This window comes from Balaenoptera physalus (genome assembly GCF_965194825.1).
Source record: "Balaenoptera physalus genome assembly, chromosome: 4".
NCBI classification, from domain to species: Eukaryota; Metazoa; Chordata; class Mammalia; order Artiodactyla; family Balaenopteridae; genus Balaenoptera; species Balaenoptera physalus.
This window is the reverse complement of record NC_138891.1, coordinates 17,186,410-17,211,531: the sequence shown is the minus strand read 5'-3', so window position 1 is coordinate 17,211,531 and position 25,122 is coordinate 17,186,410. Positions and strand designations below refer to the sequence as shown.

The 25,122-nt window shown below is 49.8% G+C and overlaps 1 protein-coding gene and 1 long non-coding RNA gene across 5 annotated transcripts in view; one reads left to right on the top strand and one right to left on the bottom strand.

The window, feature by feature from the left end:
- Positions 1-1,420: 1,420 nt before the first annotated feature.
- Positions 1,421-6,077, bottom strand: LOC309660219. Of its 4 annotated transcripts, none has more exons than XR_014263282.1 (6): positions 5,961-6,077; positions 5,569-5,711; positions 5,046-5,119; positions 4,833-4,894; positions 3,941-4,753; positions 1,421-1,789 (listed from the first exon to the last, which is right to left on the bottom strand). It is a non-coding gene; the product is annotated as an uncharacterized lncRNA (long non-coding RNA). The 4 variants fall into 4 exon arrangements; XR_014263283.1 differs by having other exon boundaries at positions 1,421-4,184; positions 4,625-4,753; XR_014263281.1 differs by having other exon boundaries at positions 1,421-4,753.
- SLCO2A1 (solute carrier organic anion transporter family member 2A1) overlaps positions 5,728-25,122 on the top strand; it is a 77,962-nt gene continuing 58,567 nt past the window's right edge. Inside the window, exon 1 of the mRNA XM_082460672.1 lies at positions 5,728-6,043. Within this exon, the coding sequence (XP_082316798.1) occupies positions 5,948-6,043 (96 nt within the window). The 5' untranslated portion in view covers positions 5,728-5,947. The remainder of the gene's footprint in view (positions 6,044-25,122) is intronic.

The following is a 25,122-nucleotide window of genomic DNA, read 5'->3' as shown; positions in this document are numbered from 1 at the left end:
CAAAGGGCCAAGGACACCGTAGATGCTCGCCGCCGACAGTGTGTGGCATGACCCCAGCAGGATCAGGAAGTCGAGGTGCAGTCCAAGCCCTGCAGGGAGGCTGGCTGGTGATCACGCAGGAGGACGGGCTATGATAACACCGCTTGGGGACAACCTGAACCCGGGTGGATGGAGCACAGAGGATGGGGCCCGGCTGGACTCCTCGCTCACAGGGAGGGGTGCAGGGCCAGCCCTGTTGTGGTCTCTCTTTTTTCTGCGCCTGCTGCGTCTCCTGCCATAGCAGTGAGCGACCTGCACTGGGTGAGACCTAGAGCTGGAACAGGACACCAAGGCCTTGAGAAGCCCTTCCTGGAAGAAAGCGAACATCCCATCTGTGTGCCCCACCCCAAGCGAGCACTGGTGTACCCCAGGTAACATGCGACGCAGCTGGGGTCCCAGGAGCGGGACCCCTGCCCCTTCCTCTCTTGGCTGCATTTTCTCATGGGGAGTGGGGAGCTAAGTCAACCCCGGGAGGGGCCCAGTGGCCGAGAGAATGGCGTGCAGCAGGTGCTCTGAGGGCCCTCAGAGCTGGATCTAGAAGGGTCCCGGGGGCCCCGGGCTGTGCTCAGACCCCCACTCAGGGAGAGCACTCTGGGCTGGGTGTGCTGCTGGCAGCGGAGGTTCTGAGGGGGCAGGGATGGGTGAGGCCCAAGGTGGCTTCAGACCCCTGAAGGTCCATCCGGTGGGGGGCTACACTTGTCCTGCCCGAACGCTGCGAGCGGGGGCCCCTAGGAGCTGGGACTCTACACCGAGAGGCCGGGGTTTGAATCCCGGCTCTGCCACCTCCTAGCTCTGTGGCCTTGAGCAAGTTATTTTAACCTCTCTGTGCCTCAGTTTCTCCAAATATAAAATGGCACTAATAAAAGTAATCCCTCTTATTGGGCTGTTTTGAGGATTAAATGAATCAGCATTGCACCAGCACGGGGCAAGGACTGTCAACACTGCATGTTTGTCCAATAAAAATACAAACTAGTGGCCAGGGCGGCTCACAGGGGACCGGGCCTCCCCACCAGTGACACTGACAAAGTGGTGTAGCACTCGGCTGCAGAGGTGCCCTCCACCTTGGTGGCGGGGTAGTCGTTGGGCCCCCCTCACCCCCCCAACTTGGCACACAAGGAGCTAGGTGGGCAGAGTTAATGAAAGATCGTAGTTGAGTCCAAATTGTCAACAGACCTCCATTAGTGGCTACAGGAGTATTGGGTGTGGCTCGGGGACTGATAAACACACCAAGGGGCCCCTGGCCAGCCTCCAGTGACGACAAGGCTGACGAGGGAGGCCTCCAGGGGGCAGAAGGGAGGGGCCCGGAATGCAGGCAGTAGGGGGTTGACAGAGACAGCGAGGGCTTGGAGGCCTCAGGAGCAATGAGGGCTTTCCCAGTCACTACGTCTTTTTGGACTTTATTTCAGCTAAATTCCATTAAATAAACATTTTAAAGCAACGGGATATGCTCAGCCAAATGGGGGACGCAAAGAGAATGAACACAGAACCTTTGTCTCAAGGAGCTCACAGCTGACTTGGAGGAAGAGAACACCATCAATCCCACCACCCACCAGGCACCGGCAGCTCCCACACCAGCACCAGGAACTCTCGGCACCACCTCACACACTTATAACAGCCCCAGGATGGGCACAGAGAAGCTGAGAGGTTAAGCAGTCCAACTAAGGTAACGCAGCTTGTGAAGGGTAGTGGCATCTATGTCTGACTTTGGGGTCTGTGCCCTCAGCAACACATGTATTGTCTCCACTGGAACCTGTGAAAATAAAGGCAGGAACACATGGTATGTGTTAGGGAAGAGCCCCGAGCCTCAGTTTATTCATCTGTGAAATGGGCATAATGACCTCTAGTTTCCTGAGTGACAGGGGATACTGTATGTGACAGGTTCTACTGTTTTTATGGGGGCCCAGAATAGGCAGTAACAGGAACTGCCCTTGAAGGGTAGAAACCAAGTGCTATGAGGCAGGCAGCAGGGCAGGAGGAACAGCATGAGCAAAAGCCTGGAGGCGGGACATGTAACTGTTCCAGTTTCAAGCGGAGAGGAAGCAGGAGGTTTCAGGGCTGAGATGAGAAGCTGCTCAGCTCCTTTATCTTTCTTCTTCCCTCTGCACCCTTGGGGCAAGTTCTGTTGGCCTCCGTTTGCACTTTCTCCCTTCCAGCTCCTCCTCAGCCCACATAGTCTGGCTTCTGCTCATATCACTCACTGGAAACACTCTTGCCAAGGTCCTCGGTGCCAGCCTATAGCCAGCCCGATGGCCATCCTTGGGTCTTATCTTCCCTCTTCACCATCCTAGGCATGCTCCTGACCTCCGCCTCGAAACACTACCCCGGGGCTATATCAACATGTAGACATGCACTCTTGGGTTTACTTCCCTCCATGCTGGGCTCTTCCCCTCTGTCTCCTTTGCTGGCTCCATCCCCTGCGCAACCTGGATGTTGCTGTGGCTGGTCCTGGACCTATTTCTCCAACACATTCTCACCAGGAGACTCATCCTTTCTTGAGGCTTACCCACTGCCTCCATGCGGATGTCCAGGCCACAATCTCTAGCTCAGCGTCCGCCCTGAGCACTGGACCCCTGTACCAATCTGCCTGCTGGACACCTTGCCTGCATGTGCTCCAGGCAGTCTGAACTCAAAATGAACCTAGAAGGACTCATCGCATTCCCCCAATTGCTGCTGCCCCTTCTGGTCCCCTCTGCCAGTAGTTGGTGTCACTGATGGAGGTTGCCCAAGTCAGACCCTGGGAGTCATCCCCACAGAGCTCCTGAGATGCCTTCTAGACTGCCCCACTGCACTCTGACCCCGCTGCCGGAGAGGCCCATGTAAAATGCCAAACAGCCCACGTCACCCCCTGTTCAGAAGCCTTTAAAGGCTCTCCATTATGTCGGGGATAAGACCTACACTTCACTACATGCCACTCTTGTCCCAACCTCTTCACTGCACACCTTCCCACTGTCCCCAGGTCTCATGCTCCAGCCAGACTCAAATCATGGAGCAGATTTACCTTCCTTCACCTTAATCCTCCCAATCCTGACAGTCCCTAGGGCTCAGCTTGAAAGTCACCTCCTCCAGGAAACCTTCCTGCTGCCCCAGGATGAGTTAGGACCCCTCTTCTGTGTTCCCATAGCAGATGTGCACAACTGCTCTTTTCCTATGTCACACTGATGCTTTCTCTCCTCACTCCCACCCTGAGTTCATAGAGTTCACAAGGAACTGTCCTTGTGCTTTGTTTTTCTAGTGCTGAGAAGTATTTGCTGAAATCAAAGGATCTGGGAAGAGTCTTAGAAACAGACCTTGGGGGTGTTCTTTGAGGGAAATGGGTTACCCTATGTGTAGACACTGAAAGGAAGCAGCTAGAGTATTAACTACAATTCTTAGCCGCCTTCTAATGGGTGACCACGTGACCCAGTTTGGGCCAACAAGGCTTAAGGAAATGTAGCTGAGCGTGCGCGGGAGAGATTTGCTTCCCTGATGTGCTCACGGCCCCTTCCTGTTTTCTGTCTTCCACTTCCTCCCTGGAATTAGGAGAGGAGGCTGGCGGTGGAGCAGCCATCTTGTGACGATGAGCCAGCCATAAGTACGGGAGTCACACGCTAAGGAACCTTGAAGGGACCTAGGTCATGACCCCTGGACTACCTACTAGTGGCTTCTTATTATGAAAGACAAATAAATCTCATTGAGGCCCCAACTTCAGCTGGGTCTCCATTACATTTAGCTGCACTCCCCCATAGAAAAGGCAGTTGATGGCAGATAACCATCTGTGGGCATTTCTGAATAGACCTTTCCTTTAAAGATGATGCTAGTCGTGACAGTGGGCAGAGGCAAGATTAATGGATCAGGACAAGGTGAGGGTTGGAGAGGCTGACCCTGCCTAGGATTCTGTCAGAGGACCACGGCAAGGACTCACTCAAGGTTTGAGGAAGAGGCTCCAGTCATGGCGGCCCTAATGTGACCATGACCTTGGCCTGGGCCTCTCTGGTCTCTGCTTGGTTTCACTTGTGAAATGAGGCTGCTGGAATAGATAGCTTTTCAAAGGGCATAGTGCTGCAAGTCTGGGCTTTGGAGTCAGGAAAGCAGGGTTCAGGTTCCAGCTTCATCGCTTACTAGGTGTATGACTTCCAGTCACTCTTTTTGGTTGACCTCATCATCATCTGTAAAATCCAGATTGTGACAGTGCTGATAACTGTTGGGCTAATGCTGGGGTTCTGTGGCATCGTGCCTGGGGGTGCCAGCAGAATGCCTGGAGCAATCCACCATGGCTGCTACAGCCCAGCGCCCAGCACACATTGAGTGCTCTGTGGGGAAGGCCGTTCTTGTGTTGCAAGTTCTCTAGGACGGCTTACTGGTGACCAGAGTTTCATGCCTACTCTGGATCTGGGGCTGCTGCAGGGCTCTGGAAAGCCTCTCTGATGCCCCTCGATCTGTGGGTGAGTAAAGTGGCCCAAGGCCACCCACTGTCCAATGGCTTTTCCTCTCCAGCACTGTGTCCAGGGTCCTAGGCCACAGGTAGAAAGGAGAAGCCCCTGGACATCGGACAGCCCAGACCAGGCCCAGAAAGGCATCAGGCCTTGGGTAGAAGTAAGAAACCTACATGGTCCGTCTGTCCTGTGGCCCCTGTCTTAGCCGAATCTTCCTGGGAGTTGAGGGGCATCTTTTCCTGGGAATAGCTGGGAGTGGGGATGTGAGGGTGGGGGCTTGAAGAGGTTGGTTCTGCAGAGAACTACAGAAATTAGGGAGTTAGAAAAATACCCCTAGAACTGGATTCCTTACTGCAGCTGCTCTGGGCAGACCCTTCTTACCCTTCTCGTGAAAGTGTCACCTTCTTTCTCTTTTCTGCACTACCTCTCCTGGTGGAAAAGATCTTGGGGAAAAGAAAGTAAGCGTCTGTTCTATTCCAGCCCTGAAAAGGAGATCAGTGGGTGCATCCCATTTGTCCACGACCCGCCCTGCCTCCCCTCAACACTCCAGGCCAGGCGCAGCCATGCTGACACTCGACAGCACCTCCAGTTTACCTTGGCTCCCGTCCAGAGAGTCCAGGCCCAGCCCGGGGCGGCCCCCACCTCTCCACCTTTGTTACCAGGCCCCTCTGCAGCGCAAAGAGCAGTTTAAATATAAATCAGTCCTGAACGCAAACAGAGCCTCGGCAAGTATCAGAGCCATCACCGGAACTGAGAGCCCAGGTTTTCGGCGAGTGCAAACAAGCAGAGACCGACTCCGTAAACCTCCCTGAGCGCGTCGGGAGGGGCGCGGAGGCTCCGCTTCCCTTCACAAGCGTCGGCGCCTCTCCGAACCCCCTGGCTCCCGCTGGCCCCCCCGGCGACCCTCGCTCCTCCGCCAGCCTCCTCCGGCCCCCGCAGCCCTGCCGATCCCTTCTCGGGGCCCCTGCAGCCTGCGGGCCCGCGGCATTCACCCCGCCCCGTCAGCGCCCCGGGCGCCCCCCCACTCCGCAGCCTCCCGCCCCCTCCCTCAGACCTCCCCCTCCCGGGGCCCGCCACCCCCCGCCCCCTCCCGCCCCCACCCTCCAGCGGGCGGGACCTTCTCCCGGGGCGATCGAGCCTCGCGGGTCCCTGCAGGGCTGCGGGCGCGGAGACAACACCGGCCGGAACGAGGTCAAGCGCAGCTGGCCACCGCGTCACACCTGTCTGAGGGGGCGGCGGCGGGGCGGGGGCTCGCAGCGCCTTTGACACCCGAGGGAAAGAGGGAGGAGGGAGCGCGCGTTTCATCATCGGCGGCGGCGGCGGCCACTTATAAAACTTCTGGGCGCGCACCCTCGCGCTCAGTCTCCTCCGGCCGCGCCGCGTGCCTCCTCCGGCCACCAACGCCGCACCCGCCACCCGCCGGCCGCCCGCCGCAGCCCAGGCGTCCCGGCCCCGCTCGCCCGGCCTCCCACCCCGGGCCCCGCGCTGCAGCCACCATGGGGCTCCTACCCGAGCCCGGCGCGCGCCAGGGCAGCGGCGCCTCTGCGGGCCGAGCCGGCCGCTGTCCCCGCTCTATCTTCAGCAACGTTAAGGTGAGCGGAGAACCCGGGACGTCCTGGCCCGAGCCGCGCCGGGCGCACCTTCGGCGGGGTCCCGGCGTCGGTGCTGCGGGCGCTCGGGAGGCGCTGGGGAGGCGGGCTCCCTCCCTCGCCGTCTATCCGTCGGTGTCGCGCTCCGGGACGCATCCCCGCGGGCCCCGCGCCGCCGGCGAGGGGGCACCTGGCCAGGGAAACGCGTGCTGGGCGTGTGTGCGTGTGTGTATGTGTTTGCGCGAGTATGTGCTCGCGCGCGTGCTCACACGCCCTCGTCAGGGTAGGAAACAGGGCGATGAAAGTACTTGCTATTGGGCCAATTCTATTCAGATAGTCCTGGCACTAGCCGAGGGAATTGTTCTGTTCTTTGAAAAAGAACATCTCCGGGGCACCTTTTTGGGCTCCTGTAGGCAGTTACTTCGTTAAGGGAGTGGACTTGGAGTTGCCCGTGTCTTGCGCCTGGTAGGGGACAGGCTGGGGTCCCTCTGAGATGAAGATCAGAGCCCATCTCATCCAGGGTGGCTGGCAGAAGGGCTGTTCTCTGCTAGGCTTTCGTCTTCCCCAAGGGCGGCAGCGCGTGAGCTCTGCTACCTGAACGGGCTGCTGCCTGCAATGCTGAGAATTCCCCCGAGGCTGGCAACCAACACTGCAGCTCTTGGACCAGCTTTCCTGGTCCGGAACTGGCCCCAGGAAAGCAGAGGCTTTTGCAGTCTATTCCGTAAAGTCTAGGCAGGTGCCTGGCAAGTTATGGGGAGTAGGTGAAGGGGTGTAGGCAGTAGTGTGGTGAGGACGCTTTCCCCCCCAGGGGGTCAGGAATGCTTTCCACCCCCTCACAGGTCCAAGAGGACTGGAATGGTTGAATCCACACTCGGGCTTTTTTGCCTCTTCTGGCACGGCAGAAGCAACTGAGGAATGCATCTCCTGTGGTGAGGATGTGGGAGGTTGTAAAGTCCAGGTCTCGGCTCCTTGGGGTCAGGGTGGGAATTATGGTGCAGAGAGGTTGTTTCCGGCAATCACACAATCAGATGGGGCTAGGTAATGCCTCCAGTGGCGCAATTAAGGGGAACCCAGAACATACAAATGGAGGATGGGGGGTCTCTGTGGGCCAGTTATGTGTGTCCAACAGAAAAGGATCTGGAGGTCACAGTGGAGCCCATCTATGTACTTACTCATATTGTTAGCAGTAGAGCTGGGCTCCCCACTCCTGCTTCTGCTCTTTCCCCACACCACACTAAATAAAGGTTGAATTGATTCCATGGTTGGACATAAATAAGACATAGAAATTTTGAGATAGTTTAAAATAATCCTCAAATCTCCTCACCTTTGGCCAGACCCTGATGAGAACACTGTGTGTGGTTTTGATTCCATCATTTAAAAGAGTTTAGAGAAGTTTCAGCAGAGAATTGTGGAAAATTTGGGGTTTATAAATTGGGAATTGGGAGGAAAGGGCAGGGGCAATGGTTGGGTGGTCTGAAAAGAGAGAGGCCCAGGAGGGAGCCAGGGTGGGGGCAACTCTCTCTGTTTTCACCACTCTTAGGGTTGGGAGCAGGAGGGACAGCTGACAGCGAGGGTAACCCCAAACGAGACTGATCCATTTAGACCCGCCATGAGTCCCTAAAATAAATGAGTTTATGGCAGCAGTTTCTTTGAAGATCTATAAAAATAAGATAATTTATCACGTGCTGATGATTTAGCCACACGTGCCTGAGGCCTGGACCCAGGCCAACTGGCCTCTGGAAGGCTCATACCAGTTAATAGTCTTTCTGAACTCTAAAAACCAGATTCCTTTAATCATTGCCTCCGTTGATCCGCAGTAATTCTAAGACCAGAGTTAGGAGCAACTTCCACTTAGCTTCACTTACCCGCCTGAAACCAGGTAGGAGATTGAATATCTCAAGGCAAATCTGGGGGCTGGAATTCCATTAGTTAAACTCCCTGAATTCGTTTCTTCCAGGGGGTAGGGCTGGCTTCTGGGGGCTTTGCTATTTGATGAGAGATTTCCTTCTCCCAATGAGAGGTTTGGTGGCTGCCATGCACCCTCCCAGGGGGGTACGGACTGCACATGTCGTGACATGTGTGACATGGGAGGAACACAGGACACCCAACCTGAGGACCCATCATTTTTCTAGGTTCCTCATTGTTGGGACAGACTAACCAATAGGCTTTATGACGTTCCTGCAAAACGCCACATACCATATGGTTTAGGGAAAGGGGATGAAGCCAGGGGACTCAGATCCAAGCCCCATGCCATCCCCTTACTAACTAGGTAACACAGGGAAGCACTGCTGAGCCTTGGAGTCCTTATGTGAAAAAAAACTGGATAATGTGAACAATTCCCTCCTCCCGGAGGCAGGGTGGAGGAGGCCTTCGTAAGGATTATGTGGAATGAGGCAGAGGAAATGGCTTTGTAAACCATACTGGGCTTTCTGGGATTGGCATCACTGTGAGGTCAGTTCTCGCCTCAACAAACGAGACTGTGAATTCAAACGTCATTTAAGGATCGATTATTCCACCAATTACGACTCATTCTATTAGACATAGTTAATAGTTAAGAAAAACTACAGTTAATAATAATATCCAAAAATAGCAATAGTAGCAAACAACAACAGATCTGGCTGAATTTACTGGGAACTATGGAAATATCTTACCCATATGCAGTCCTCATTACAGCTCTGTCAACGGGATTCTGTTACTGTCCCCATTAATGATGAGGAAAACAAGGCTTAGTGAGGCTGGTCCTTTGGGCTTGGATACCTAGCCAGAAAGGGTGGAGTGTAGAGGAACCAGGAACGTGAGCCTCCAAGTCAGAACCCCTAACCCCTGAGCGCCCGGCCCTCTCTGTCGCACGGCACTGGTCAGCTCAGCGTTAGCGCGTGGAGATTCCTCAGATGTGCTTGTTCCGAGCGGTCAGGGCTTTCTCCAGGCCCTGGTGGCACACACATCCCAGCCGTGACCAGGGGCCACTGCCATGGCTGCAGCACAGATCCGCGTAAGCGCTAACAGGCTCAGACCCTTTCATTCCTCCTGATCTCATCGCAAGAGCCTGGTGACTCTCAGGCTCAGGGTGAGTTTTTGGTACTTCCTTCTGCAGGAGTCAATACAATCGTATTTAATCTAGAGACAGTCTCAATTGCCTCTGGGTTACAGCATTCTTAAGAACTAGAGGACCTGCTCGCCAGTCGTTGTCAGAGGGAGCAGTTCGGCATCCAGAAGGCCAAAGCTCTAAATTAAAAACAGGTTCATTCAACAATTACGGGGCAGGGGTGGGGGAGTTAGCGGGGAGCCTTTTGGCTAACTTATCCTGGCAGCCTGAAAGAGATCTGTTTCTTCTGAAAATGAAACTTTTGGGGCCAAACTGAGGTTGTCTTATAGAAGGAGTGGTCGATTGGTAATTGCTGCCCAAATTTTGGGAACTTAAACGCACCCAGGGCCCCAGTGTAGGGAAATAATGGATATCCAGTCAGTGGGGACGGAAGGCTGGGGAAGAACAGTGGGAAGAAAGGGATAGACAAATCTCACAGCTTGGCCTGGGTGGCTCTGGTGGCCTGTGACCTGTGACCTGGGAGGGAGGCCCCCAAATGAGGGAGAGGTGCTTTGTCCTGGCCTGTGTCCATAACGTCCTGAGGCCTCTGACCCCCAATCATGGGGCAGCAGCTTGGGCTTAACTTCTCAGTTTCCAGAGGAAAGTGCTATAGCCCAGCAACCTGCAATCTATGCTTGGGGAGACACTCTGAAGAGAATCCCCTGGGCCAAAGAATTCCTTCGTCAACCTGGTGGATTAAGATATGCTCCTCCTTCCCCAGGGTGTATTTCTCTGACATTGGGGACCGCATATATTATGATCTCCAGGGTGTCTGTCCCCTGAGAGGCCCACCTTGCCCTGCTTGTGTGTGTGTGTGTGTGTTGGGGAGGCAGTTTTGGAGGATGGTTTGGGGGGTGGGGAGGGAGAACTATGGGAATGGGTGGGGTGGGGGTCAAAGGTCACTTAGACCCTTTCCTCCTGTAACTACGCTCAAAGCCCTTCCTAGCTTTCCTCGTGTCTCCTGGTGATGAATTCGTGACCTGTGCTGCCACAGAACAAGTGGAAGAGGGATTTATTTTGAAATAATTATAGATTCATAGGAAAAACAGTGCTGAGAGGTCCTGTGTTTACCCAGTTCCTCCCAAGGATTTCACCTTACATAATTACAGTGTAATACCAAAAGCAGGAAATTGACATCGCCACGATGTGTGAGTATAGTTCCAGGCCATTCGATCGTGTGTACAGATTCAGGGAGCCACCACCCCACTGCTTCAAGACAGAACTATCCCATCTCCACAAAGGTCTCCTTCCGACTCCTATCCCTGATATGTTCTCTAGCGCTGTAATTTTGTCATTTTGAGAACATTATATAAATGGAGTCATGCAATATGTGTGTGACCTTTTGAGACTGGCTTTTTTCATTAAGCATAATGCTCTTGAGATCGACCCAAGCTGTTCCATGTATCAATAGTTTGTTCCTTTTTATTGCTGAGTACTATTCCATGGCATGGATGTATCGTGATTTGTCCAGCCTTTCACCTATTGAAGGACCTTTGGGTTGTTTCCTGTTTGGGGCTATTACAAATAAAGCTGCTATGAACAATCATGTATAGGTTTTTGTGTGGACATAAACTCTCATTTCTCTGGGGTAAATGCCCAGGAGTGCATTTGCTAGGTCATATGGTAGTTGTACGTTGATTTTTAAAAGAAACTGCCAAACTGTTTTCCAGAGTGGCCATAACATTTTACATTTGCCCCAGCAAGGTATGAGAAATTCAGTTTCTCTACATCCTGACCAGCATTTGGTGTTGTTACTGCTTTTTATTTTAGCTATCCTTTTTTTTTTTTTTTAAGAATTCCACCCTTACAGAAAGGCACTGCCCCTGGTGAAAATAAACCAGAGGACCCCATTTTTATGCAACAATAGAATGTAAACACCGGCAGGAACCTCCTCCAGATGAAGAAATGGGCCCAGGAGGGGAGGTGACCTATGCAAGGTCACAGGGAACTGGAAGTAGAGTATTTTAACTATTCGAATTGGTGTGTAGTGAGATCTCATCATGGTCTTAATTTGCATTTCCCTAATGGCTGGTGATGTTGAACATCTTTTCATGTGCTCATTTGCCATGTGTATATGCTCTTCACTGAAATATCTGTTCATATATTTTGTCCATTTTTCTTTTCCTTTCTTTCTTTCTTTCTTCCTCTCTCTCTCTCTCTCTCTCTTTCTTTCTTCCTTCCTTTCTTTATTATTTTTGGCTGCGTTGGGTCTTTGTTGCTACGCTCAGGCTTTCTCTAGTTGCGGTGAGCTGGGGCTATTCTTCGTTGCGGTGCTCAGGCTTCTCATTGCGGTGGCTTCTCTTGTTGTGGAGTACGGGCTCTAGGCACACAGGCTTCAGTAGTTGTGGCATGTGGGCTCAGTTGTTGTGGCTCACGGGCTTAGTTGCTCCATGGCATGTGGGTTCTTCCCGGACCAGGGATCGAACCCATGTCCCCTGCACTGGCAGGCGGATTCTTAACCACTGCGCCACCAGGGAAGTCCCTCCATTTTCTAATTGGATTTTTATATTGTTGTTTTGAGAGTTCTTTATATAGGTGAGATACAAGTCCTTTGTTGGGCATGTGGTTTGCAAATATTTTCTCCCAGTCTATAGCTTATGTTTTCATCCTCTTAACAGAATCTTTCACAGAGAAAAAGGTCTTGATTGTGATAAAGTCCAATTTATCAATTTTTAATTTTCTCTATCCTGCTTTTAGTGTCATGTCTAAAAACTCTTCACCAAATCCTAACTCCTGAAGGAGAAATCCTCTGTTTTCTTCTAAAAGTTTTATAATTTTACATTTAAATCTATGATCCATTTTGAGTTAATTTTTGTAGAGATGTGAGGTTTAGGTCAAGGTTCATTGTTTTGCCTGTGGTTATGCAATTGTTCCTGCACCATTTGTTGACAAGACTCTCCTTTCTCTATTGAATTGCCTTTGTATCTTTGTTGAAGATCAGTTGGCCATACTTGTGTGGGCCCATTCTGGGTTTTCTATCATGCTTCATTGATGTATGTGTATATCTCTCTGCCAATACCACAATGTCTTGATTACTGCAGCTAAACAGCAAGTCTTGATATCAGGTAAAACTTGATTTTCATTCTGCAATGGAATGATTACCAAACCTTATAACCCATTCAGTTTCTCTTCTACTTTGCCTTTTAGGAAGATTTAAGGACAGATTTAAAGCTTGCTTTTAGTAGGTGAATGGGATCTTACATATTTACATGTTTCCAGATTTTCTTCTGGCCTTAGCTGAATGGTTGTCTTTTCCCTTGAATTTGATTTTTCAGTCTATGTTCTTAAGCTTTTCCTATTCGTAATGACAGCCCTGCAAGGGAGGTATCAGCATCTCCATTTCATACTTGAAATCGAGGCACATCCAAGACCACATATCCAGTCAATGGCAAAGCAGGAATTCCCACCAGAGTCATCACTCCCAGCCCCTTTCTTCCCACGGCCCCAGAATGCCTCTCAGTTCTGGATTCTTTCATCCGTGAACCTTGGGGCCTGAGCTCAGTGATCTCTGAGGTCCTTTCAGGTTCTCAGATTCCCATCTCATGCTAAGTTGCTGATTGAGATGAGACCAGGAGCAGGGCCAGCTGGGTCTGAGCTTTGCCAGGAGACCTGCTCTGAAACCTGGCAAAAGAGGAGGGTGCGGCTGGCCGGGTTGTCTGCGATCAATCCCAGCTCTCTTGGTTTCGTGGACCTTGATTCCCTGGGATGGATTACGTTTGATCGGGGTGAAGGATGAACCCAAGGCCAGGAGTCTCAGACTACACTGTGCACTGGATGGAGGGGATGGTCCTATCCAGTGAGCAGCCCTCTCCCAGAGCTGTCTTCCCAGCCTCGTTGCCTCGTTGGGTGGAGACGCTATGGAGGCTGTGGCTTGGGGAGAGGGCACCAGGCAGCGCAGTAACCGCAGGACTTGTGACCTGTGGGACACTCAGTCTGGTCAGCATTGGCACTGACCCCCACAGGGCTGACCGCTGCCTCTATAAATATGGGCACACGAACCCTTTCTTTATCATTTAGTGTGCACCAAGTCCTGTAGGAACCTGAGAGTCCTGATGACAAGTTTTATTTTGTTTACCCAAACACCAGCCATACCTATTTATGTTCTGAAGGATGCTCCATCCAACACCCTTGAGAGATGCTGGCCTAGAGCACAGAAGGCCTCAGTTAAAACGCAGAGGGCACCAGGGAGGGTATAGCAAGCTAGTGGTTGTCAATCTGCCCACCAAGATGCCCTGAATTCTAGAAGGGAGTGACCGGTCTCCACAACGGAGCAGGACAAGGGGATGAAGGGTGGTGTCTGGAAATGTGGTTTAACTAATCATGAATATTACATTTCTGTAGTATTTTATGTTTCATCCTAGAGTCAAGTGTATTTTATATTTTCCTCCACAATATATCTACATGCTTCCAAATAATATGTTGTATTTCCCCCCAAATCTTGGAGTAAGACTGATGCTCCAGGAAGCTATGCCATGTCTAGCTCACGTCTCCCAGATGTGACCCCAGCTGGAGTTTGGGAAACAACACAGCAAGCCTCAAGTCAGAATTAGTTTTTCTAACCCAGCCAGCTTGTTGGGCATAGAGGGAACCTAGGAAATGTAAGTGGGACAGGTGTGGGGTGTGAGTAGCAGACAGTTCCTGGGCTGAGCCTGTGGGACACCCCAGGAGAGGAGCCGGCTAGAGAACACGGTGAGGCCCCTGCTGGCCTGGGGAAAGGGGGCAGTGGCAGAGGGGAGGGGGAGCATGGCAGGCTGCCAGAGCCACACTTGTCCTGCCCGACTGGCTGCCAGAGAGATTTCAGGATGGAATTAAACTGACCACATTCTCAGTCTGTTTTACACGTCTTTCCTGCCTGTGCTCCAGGCCCTTCTGAAATTGTGCTGCTTTGCCTTTAATTCACAGTGCATTTGAGGGAAGTGGTGGGGAGCTGAGTGTGGATGCCGGAGCCTGGGCCTCACTCACTCGTGAGCCTTTACTGCGTGTTTACAGCGGGAAGCTCTTCCCTAGGCTTCGCTGTTTGCACTCAGCTCACGAAGAGACCCCCACGTTTCCAAGAAACAGTGGCCTGTAGGGCCCTGCTTCTCAATGTGACCCACTGCCTCCATCTGCCCAGGACCGAGGGGAGTTCCTGGGACACAGGACTTTCAGTTTTAAAACTGAAACTGTCTGGGCAGATTGGGATAAGTTGGTCATCCCACTGCCATTTTACAAGAATGGACTTCCACCCACTGACTGTGGGGCAGGGGAGGTGCCCATGGAGAGCCAGGGATGGTGCCCAGCAATGGAAATAAGCCTCAAGGACTCATGGCAGGAAGGAACTGGAGGCTTCCAGGGAGAAATCAAGCGGCAGGGCCCACTTATGCCTCTTGTTTGTACATGGAAGTCCTCCCGCCTGGCCCTGTTGTGATTTGTGCAGCATTTTTAACCTCTTACTGTATAGAATCCATACAAGTAATGATAAAACTGAGCTATAGAAACATGGTGCCCCTCACTTATAGAATTACTGAATTTCAGAATTGTATATCCCCCAGAGTGAAGCTAGCAGAGCCCCCTCTTCCTGGCCACTCTCCTCATTGTTTCTGGTAGAAAGCAGTCTCCGCTCTCCCACAAGTCCCTCTAACTAGGTTGAAACAGAAAGCCACGTGTCCTGGGCTACCCTCCTCTAAAAGCCGGGCCAGGCTCTAAAGGTGGGTGTTGCTGAGGGGCACGTGCGGCCCTCCGACTCTTGTTGTCCCAGATCACAAAGGTTTCCTCGCTGGTTCTGGTTATCGCTCACTAGGGGACCTCAGGCTTTAGGGAGGCTGGTGGGCCCGGGGTTTCCTGGAACCAGAAGAGACCTTCCCATGATGGGGACCCTCCCAGTTTGTTATGCTCTCAGGAGCCCAAGGCCTGCTCCCGCCCCGGCTCTCACACTGTTCCTTCTTATCCCCGTCTTTCTCTCATCTCACCCCAGCTCTCGCTTCTCCCTCACTTGGGAGCTTTCATGGAGAGTCCAGCAAGAGCCCTGGACAGGTCACTGGGTCCACCCTCCGGCCTCCAGCTGGGCGACATCTCTCTGGAGCGAGTAGACAAGGGGCTCACTGGGACCAGAGTCCCTGACTTGATCATCAAGGGGCCTGACAGAGACCCTTACGGAGGGCATCCGGCCTAATGCAGTGGGAACGTTCCTGTGGACCCCTGCCTGTGCCCCAGGCTGTAACACCCACATCCCACCCACGCAGACTGGCCGAGCCCAAGCGAGGTAGAACCGGCCTTGTCTAGCAGACTGTCTCCAGCCCTGGACCTTGTCACTGACTTGGAAAGTGAGCCTCAGGGCCTCGTGGCTCCCGCTTCATTTCCACACTGCCTTAGCTGTCAGGAGGCTGCCCCCCTGGGCTCGCTGCCGCGCCAGACTCCTCCCTCTGTGTCCCGGGAAAGCGCAGGCCCACTGAGTCATCATGTGAATTTAATACATAAACACGTACAGTTAACAAGGAGCGGGGACAGGCGTTAGTCAAGCCTGTATTGGTTTACCTTAAAGTCACAAATATTTAGAATTCCCACTCTCAGCACCAACACATTTTTAGCCGCAATTATGATTTTCTGAGCTATCATCACAAAGACAGACACGTTTTATTAGGCCACATCTGTGTGATAAAGCATAAGGGGACGTGTGGATATTTAGTTGTGAACGCAAACGCTTTGTTGGGGGGCACCCATGTGTGCCACATTTAGTGAAATAACAAGGGCAGGTCCTTTCAGAAACGCTCTCTGTGCCGCGAGGTGCATGTTGTCCACGTTGTGTAGTGGAGGAAGGTGGCAGGCAGCCTGTGGAAACTGCCACCTCACACAGTGACAGAGCTGCAATTCGGGCACTCTGTCTTAAGACCCTGTCCTCTGTGGCTGCTCTCCATTTCCCACCACAAACCCCAACCAGCCCAGCCAGGGCTCTGCTACTTCCGTCCCCATACTGACAGACACAGCAGGGCTGCTTATTCCTATTTATTGTTTCATTTTCCTGAACCAAATCTGACACTGGTGGCCTGGAACGTCCTTCTTCCTCAGTCTTCCTCTCTTGTGGCACATTGTCTCACTGACAGCACACAAGCGTTGAGACCAGGGACCCCGCATGGGGTGGGGACAGAGACCAAGTGGCTTAGAAACCCTTCCTGAACAAATAAATGGAAACCCAGTCTGCTGAACAACATTTTATCATGTAACTCATCTGTTCAGAAACGTGTAATGAGGAAAACGACTTGCATAGCTAGTTATTGGCAAGGCGATAGATAAATCATGGGACATCCATCTATGAGATATTTACAAGACACGTTTTAAAGTTTTATTGCGAATAGTTTCAACTTGAGGGAAGGGTTCGTTCTATAATGTTAAGTAGAGGCGGCAGGATGGACAACTGTATGAAGAGATGATCAAGAGTTTTAAAAGTCACGAGACTTAAAGAGGGTATACCTAAACGGAGATAGTGCTCTGAGTGGGATCCTATAAATCGTTTTTTCTTCTTTGTGACGTTCTATGTTTTCCATATTTCTACAATAAACATGTCCTGCATTTATAATTAGAAAAAACTATCAATTAAAAACCCTGAAGTCTGCGGTGACCCCCCGGACACCCACCTTTGCCTGGTGCCGTGAGATCTGTTGTTGTGGTCTATGAAATGAGACATAAGGTGGGAGGAGGCTGGTCTCCAGGTCCCTGAGGATGCACCAGAGATGCGGCCAGGAGGGCAGCCAGGGGACGGGGTTGTCTATAAGGACCATTCCTGTGCCCATCACTGTTGTCACTGCGTTTTTACATCTATTATTTCATTTGAGTCTTATGGCTCCTCAGTGATGGAGGTGAAGTCAGATAACAATGCTTTAACGCTTAAAGAGAGGCAAAACTATGGAACATTTTCTTTTCTGGGAAGATTGAGAAGTGTTTCTGTCCAGGAAGGCCTCTCTGCTCTTCTGTTGCCCCACTCCCAAGGACTGGCTCAGAGCTTGGGAATCCAGCCCTAAGGGTTGGCCAGACATCTTAGGCGAGTGAGTGTACCTGATCAGCTCTGTGCCATGTAGGAAGAATGGGCCTCAGGGGGAGGTGGTGAGGGCAGAGTCTGGGACAGGATCTGCTAAGGGCTGTCTGGGGTCTGGTCCTGAGCCTGGAGTTTTATACTTGGGAGGATGTGGTGACATCCCTGGGTTGGCTTTCACACAGTCATTTTGGTGAGCCTTGAGTCAGTTGGTGACCCACTGTTTGCAAGGCAGGACTCTGCTGATGTCATAAACAGCAGGGGTTTCAGAACTCTGAGGCTAGGAATGGTGTAAGGACTGCTGCCTGAGATGCATTCATTTGTTCATTTATTCATGCAACACGTAATTATTGATCACCTACCATCAACCATTGGAGGTACAGTGATGAACAAAACAGAGTGCGCCATGCCCTCATGAGAGATGTAAACAGTGGGCAGATGCACAAATAGATGCAAAGTTATAAGATGTGTCAAATAAGAGGGGAAAGAACTGAGTTTTGTGAGGGAGGAGAAGGTAGAAACAGAACTGGGTTCTGCTCAATACATCTGAGACTGCAGACTCTGAACTCTAACATGCCACCTTCTTGCTTCTGCTGTTTAGCCTCTGCATGGGGAATACAACCATGAATCAGGCAAGGTCCCTGTCTTCCAAAGGCTCTGGTTAGTTGGGATAAGATGGGTCATAAAGAACTATAGTGAATTGTAGTTTTCATCCATATGACAGGTTTACAAAACATGGGACCCTCCTACTACAAATACTTAGAGTTGCTGCATAAAATAGAACACCATCAAATATTTAAATGCAGAGCTGAACTTGGAAGAAAGAAAGTGAAATCTTCAGGGGCAAGAAATGATGAATGAGTTGGACACCCAAACAATGACTGTACCAGCAGGGGTTGAGGGGAAGCTGTGTGTAAAGAAACCCTCAAGAAACTCCTGTTGCAGATTGGGTATTAGTAATCATACAGGCATCGAAGATGACATGGGGAGCTGGCACGAAGACTCATGCATGAAACTGGGTCCCTTGCTGAGAAAGGAACCCATAAAACTTTGCCCACCACCCTGTTAGAGGTAAGAGGTATATCTCTAACAGGACCTCTGGGTAAAATAATTCCGCTGAGAAATCAAAACACCAAGTCCATGCCACATGGACTTGGAAGCAGAATGTATACTATCCACACGGTATGGGAATCTCTAAGCAAATAAATTAGGATAAGAAATTCATTCCGGGCTGGTGACGATTCTTTGCCATCTGGTAGACACAAGAGCAAAACCACTCTGGAGGGATACTTCTACAGTCCAGACCAACTGGAATCCCCAAGAGAAGACAATGGCCGTGGAAGAGGAGCTTAGGGTAAACAGTTATACAGGAAATGACCCATCATAAGCCACAGGCAGTACATATATTCAGTGAGGAAGATTAGCACCTCAAGATTTTAAGATAATGGAACATTTTGAAAGAGACTATAAAAATACATTGAAATGTTTAAAGAAGTGTAAGAAGAAATAGAAAACACCAGGAAAGAACAAACACTGTGAAAAAGGAACAGGCAGACTTGAGAAACAAATGGGAATTCTATACATACAGAAAGTAAAAATTCAGCGAATGGTTAAATAGCAGATTAGGTACAGTGATTGGTTAATTAACAGATTAGATAATTTCCCAATTTGAAGTCCTTAACTTAATGACATCTGCACTAAATGGTAATTAGTAAGTGGAAGATAGGGTTGAAGAAGTCACCTGAATGCAGCACAGAGGAATAAAGAAGTAGAAACTGTGACACGTCACAGAGGAGAAATCTGGCAAGCACTGCCTTGGCCAAGTGACCAAGGTTAGCATTATCAGTGATAAGTCATCTTGAAAATATGTACCCTTTAACTAATGTGGTGAGAAGGGCGGTTTACCTCTGTGGCCTTCCTCCCCCAAAAAACATAACCCCAGTCTAACCATGAGAAAATCATGGACGAACCCAAACTAGGAAGCGTTCTACAAAATACCTGACCAGTACTTCTCCAAACAAGGAATGTCTGAATATCTGAGAACTGTCACAGCCAAGAGGAGCCTAAGGAGACCTGATAACCAAATGTGATATGGTGTCCTGGATGGGATCCTGGGACAGAAAAAGAGAAAAGCTAATGAGATTTGAATAAAGTATAGTTTCGTGAGTAAAAAAACAAAACAAAAACAAAAGAAGTGGAAACTGTAAAAGGCAAGTTAAGAGACATGAAAACAGTAAAAATAAAGTCCAATATAAGTCTGAAATGAGTCCCCAAGAAGAGAAAAGAATGAATAGGTGATAGTCAATACTGAAAAAATGACAGAGAATTTCCAGAATTAATAAGACATATGGTACCTCAAAATAAAAAAGCACAGTAAATTCTGACAGGAATTTACAAAAAAGTACACCTATACATATCATACTGGAACTGCAGAACAGTAAAGACAGAAAAACTTTAAGAGCTACTAGAGCAACATTATAGATTACACATAAGACTCAATAATTAGACCAATAACAGTCTTCTCAAAATAAATAGATATACTAGAAAATAATGGAATACGTTTCAATATGCTGAAAGAAAATTACCACCAAATTCAAATGTTATAACTAAATGATAATTCAAGAGGACAAATAGAGATTTTCAAACAAAGGCAGAGAATTTACTAATCGTGAGTCCTACTAAAATAAACTACGAAAGGATGAAATTCATAAAGCAAGAAATCAAACACAGAAAAAGATGATACAGAATGGTAGTAATTATTGATTGTGAATAGACAAAAATAATAATGATTTATGGAGGGCAGAAAAGATGGAAGTAGAATAAGACATACCAATAATATGAAGAATTGGCAGGGAAATTTGGAGTTAAAATCTTAAGTCCTTGGCTTGCTTGGGAGGAGAGTGGAATAATTAATTAACTTTAGTCTTTCTTAAGTCAAACATTAAGTTAAAATGTATGGGTAATTATTCAGTGTAAAGACATTGAATGCATACCTTCCAAAGCAGAAGACTGTAAAAAGTAGAAACCTAATCAACCAAAAGAGGGCTGGAAAAGAGGAGAATAAAAGGCAAACAAAAACAAACAAACAAAAAACATTATGGTAAATAGGAGCACAATAAAATGAGGTGGACATAAATCTAGGTTTATCAGAAAATGGAGTACTTTCACCATTTCAAAGCTAGAGACAGACTGCCTAAAAGAGAGAGAGAGAGAGAGAATCTAGTTTCATGCTCTTTAAAAGAAAATGTTGAAAATCAAAGGACAAAAGAAGATATATCAGGAGAATACCAACTAAAGAAGGAAGATTTATCTACTTTAATAACAGAAAATAGTGTTTCAGGCAAAAAGAATGACGGATTGTGAGATGTCTGCAATGTCTAAAACTGACTAGGATATGTGGAACCTAGAAAAATGGTACAGATGAACCAGTTTTCAGGGCAGAAATAGAGACACAGCAGTAGAGAACAAATGTATGGACACCAAGGGGGGAAAGTGGCAGGGCGGCGGTGTGGTGGGATGAACTGGGAGATTGGGATTGACATATATACACTAATATGTATAAAATAGATAACTAATAAGAACCTGCTGTATAAAAAATAGATAAAACAAAATTCAAAAAAAATAAAATTAAATTAAACTGACTAGGGACTAATATCTAGACTATACAAAGATCTCCTGCTAACCAACAAGAAAAAGACAAGAAACACAATAGAAAAATGTGTGAAGGATTTGGGCAGGTGGCTTGGAGTGCCAGCTGGCTCCATCTCCTCTCTCCTTTTCTCTTAATTCCCCTCGTCATTGTCTTCCATTGTAAACCTCTATCCTCTTCATGGCTGAGTCATGGTCAGCAACCAGCTTACCTGCTGCCCTTCATTTAGTTCCAACCTGAAAAACTACTGGGGCAGGACTCTCATTGGTTCAGCTGGGTCACGTGCCCTGAGGCAAGGTGGGGTCTCTGGGGGCTTCTCATAGTTGAATAGGTACCCTTTTCTAAATAAGGGGGAGCACTGTTCTCAGGAGGGGGGCTGAACAGACAAGACTGTTGAGACTTCCTGTGGAAAGTTGGAGAACAGACCCCAGGAGACGTCAAAAAAGGGGAGGTGTGGTTCTGCCGAGGGAAAAGAAGCGGCCTGAGTGAGGGCACTGAAGCGGGGTAAGATGGGGAGGGTTGATATGAACCAGGGATTGTATTAGTGTACTACTGCTGCTGTAACAAATCACCATAAGCCTAGTGGCTTAAAACAACATGGATTTACTCTCCTACAGTTCTGGAAGACAGAAGACCTAAAATCAAGGTGTTGGTAGGGCTGTGTTCCTTCTGAAGGTTTTAGTGAAGAATCTGTTTCCTTGCCTTTCCTAGTTTCTAGAGGCCACCAACATTCCTCGCCTTTTGGCCCCTTTCTGCATCCTCAAAGTCGGGAGTTCAGCATCTTGAAATCTCTCCTTTTCATCTTTTATTCTGACTCTGACCCTCCTGCCTCCCTCTTATAAGGACCCCTGTGATTACATTGGACTCTTTCAGATAATCCAGGATAACCTCCCTATGCTAAGAATCTTAGTTCAATCATATCAGCCAAGTTCTTCTTGCCATGTAAGGCAACGTATGCACAGGTTCTGATATCAGTACACAGGCATTGGGGAGGCCATTATTTTCTCTACTGTAGGGTTTAATCAAACCAGAGCCAATAGAAGATACAAACACACACACATGTATGTGTGTGTGTGTGTGTGTGTGTGTGTATATATATATATATATATATATATATATATATATGCATTAAGAGATTAATTTCAAGGAATTGGCTTATACAGTTGTGGGGGCTGAATAAGCAAATACAAAATTCACAGGGCAGGCAGTCAGGAAAGGATGATCACAGGCATTGGGCCAAAGCTCTTATTCAGGGGAATCAATCCCTCTCTCTCTCTCTCTCTCTCTTTTTCTCTCCACCCTGCTTTTAAGGCCTTCTGATTAATTGAATCAGGCCCACCCAGATTAGCAGATTATCTAAAATAATCTTCCTTAAAATTATATATTTTAATTGCAGCTGCAAACTCCCTTCATAGCCAACACCTAGATTAGTGTTTGCTTGAATAACTGGGGACTGTAGCGTGGCCAAATTGACAAGTCAAAAGCACTGTCACAGGTCAAAGGGCAGTGGCATTCAGGACAAGTATGGGACAGAGTGTCCCGCAGGAAGGAGAGGTGAGCACCCCTGGGCAAGAGACCTGCAGAAGGAGGGGCGTGGGGGGGCGACCAGAGGGGCTTTGCTGACGTCACTGATGGGAGGAAGCTGTGCTTCGGGGCGAGCTTCCACAAGGAGGCTCGCAATGGGGCATTCCATCCTCTTCTTCCCACAGTTTGAAAATTCCACGATCGGGCTGTGCTTCCCTCCCCTACTCAGAGCAGATGCCCAGCATATCACCAGCGTCTCAATGACCCTTCCTGCGCTGCCCACCAGTATTTGTTCTGTGACCTGCTGCTGAGGTCACAGCCCCCTGGGCTGCAGACATGAATCTCCCGCAGTGTTGGAAAGGTGGGTGAGCTCACGTCTGCTCCTCCCAGGGCTGCGGCTGGTAGGCGTCCAGTATTTGCTCAGCTAATCTTTCCCTATCTAAAGATGCTTATTGATGATTTCATTCAGGAGTCTTGAAACCTGCCAGGAGAGAGTCCAGCCAAACAGACCAGGTGTGGAAGAGGAAATCACATTCCCTTGTACTTGGCTGTCAAGAGCTCCACGCGAGGCAGTTCAAAGGAGTTGGGAGGTGGATGGAAGTTCCTAGTCAGAGCTAATTGTGGGGCGCTCTCGGCCCACATGACAGCGTGGACAGGGCCTCACTGTGCGAGCAGACCCCGTACCCAGATGGGCAGATGGCCAAGGGGAGGGCAGAGACATCAAGGGTGTGTCTCAGTTTTACCTGCATTCCTTTGTAAAGGGTTTACACAGACGTTGGGCCTTGTCTCCAGGAAGGAAGTGCCCAGAAGTAAGGATTTGGGTTAGAGTTTGGGGGACCTACTCGAGTCTGAGGCAGTGGTTCCCAAAGTGTGGTCCCTGTACCAGCAGCCTCAGCGTCACGTGCGAGCTGGTTAGAAATGTGAATTCTTGTGCCCTACCCCAGATCTACTGAATCCAAAGCTGGAGGTGGGGCACGCTGCTTTAACAAACCCTCTAGGCGACTCTGATGCACCCTAAAGGTCGAGAATCTCTGCTCTAAGGCAAGGCACGTATCAGAGCACTGATTCACAGGCAGAGGGCACTGAGGTGGCTGTGATATTCTTGTCCCCAAGGTATTCGTTTAAGTGATTGATGGGAAGTAATCGTATTAAACTGAAATGGTCCCCAGGGCGCACGAGTCTCTCGAGTGGAGAGGAACTGATGGGAGGAACTTAGGGGAGCATTCTAGACAGGCCAGTGACGGCCTCCCAGAGCTCCCTGAGGAGAGAGGAAGGGGGGTGGGGTGGAGCAGAGCCTTCTCAGCCTTGAGGAGCACGGCGGCCACACGCTGGACTTCAGAGAATCTCCAGGGGAGCTCAGGGCACACAGGCGTGCTGTACTAGGCTGAGTTCCATTTTGCTCTCTTTTTTCCCACAGGTAGTTTGGAAATGGCAAATGTTCTCGGAGGCCGAGGTCAGGGGCATTGTAACTAATGATATTTATAGCTTAAAGCTTACTGTAGGTAAACAGGGAATTTGAGGAATTGGTTTGCTTTCCCCTTGCTCCCACTCCTGCCCTCATTTCCTGTGTTTAGACTGGCCATTTCACGGCACAGAGAAGACCTCGACAGCCTAACGACCCCTCCCTGCAGCAGTGGAGATCCCTGTGGCCCACTCCCCTGCTCGCTCCCTGGGGCCCTGGGCAGCAGGGGTGGGAGGGAGCAACGGAAGGTGTGGGTACCAGGAAAGGATGTTCAGTTGCTTTCATCTAAACGTGGCTTTGTGATGGGAAAGAGGCTAGCATGCCTCACTTGGCCCCCTGCCTTGACCTTTCCGTGTAACAGTTTCCTTTCCTCTCTCAGGCCAAACCTGGGACCTGAGGAAACTTTTCCAAGAAAGGCTTTGGGCATTTTCTGTAGTGCTGACTGAAATCCTCTCCTGTCAGCCGAGGGCTGGATCCCACCCAGTTTCTTCTACCTTCCCCTCTCCAGGCCCCGCAACTGTTTCTCCCTCTTCCCTGCTCCTTGCTGATCTGAAGAGTGGAGTGGGAAGGAAGGCAGACATGGCGGAGGGCAACGGGAACACCTTGGGAGGCACATAGGGAAGTCCAGGAGGTGAGGCCATGGAAGGAGCAGCCCTCAGCCCAGAAAAGTCCAGAAATAAGTTGAAGTGATGGAGAGAGTAGAGCTGGAATAGAGGCTCCTTGGGACAAAGATGTCCCAGGCCACTGTGCTGGCCGGGGGTGACTACAGAAGACCAAGTAGATGCCCTGACCACCCTCATCCTGATGCAGCCTTCAGTGACAAAGCTGCCCACCCCTGGAGAAGGGGACCAGATGGGCAGACTTCTACCCATTTAAAGACTAGGCAAAAGACTGGACTTGGACCAAATCATATTAGAGATCAAATAGCCTCTGTCAGGCGCCAGATCCTTTATCTTTCAAGTCAGAATTCACATGTCCCAGAGAGCCTCATCAAAAGCCCCTTTGTCCTCCTGATTCTTCTGCAAATTTAGCAAGTGAAGTTCTGTTAGGAGATATCCTTGGGGCTCCTTGCAGGCAACCTGTCCATCTTACAGATGGTGACTTGCAGCTGTGTGAAGTCTAACAAGGCATGAGGCTCTGACCTCTGGGAGAAGGAGCAAAAGGTAACAGAGATAATAGGACAAGACATCTTCCCACAACTGCGGTCTTGCTCAAAGAGTGCCAACATAAAGCCCTAGGGGGATTTATTTCAAGACCCCAAATAGTAGCTACTGAGTCACCATTTTAATGTAGTGATTAGTCCTTGGATTCCGTTTGGTCCTGAGGGGATCTTCTCCTTTCTTCTTGGGCTGTGGGG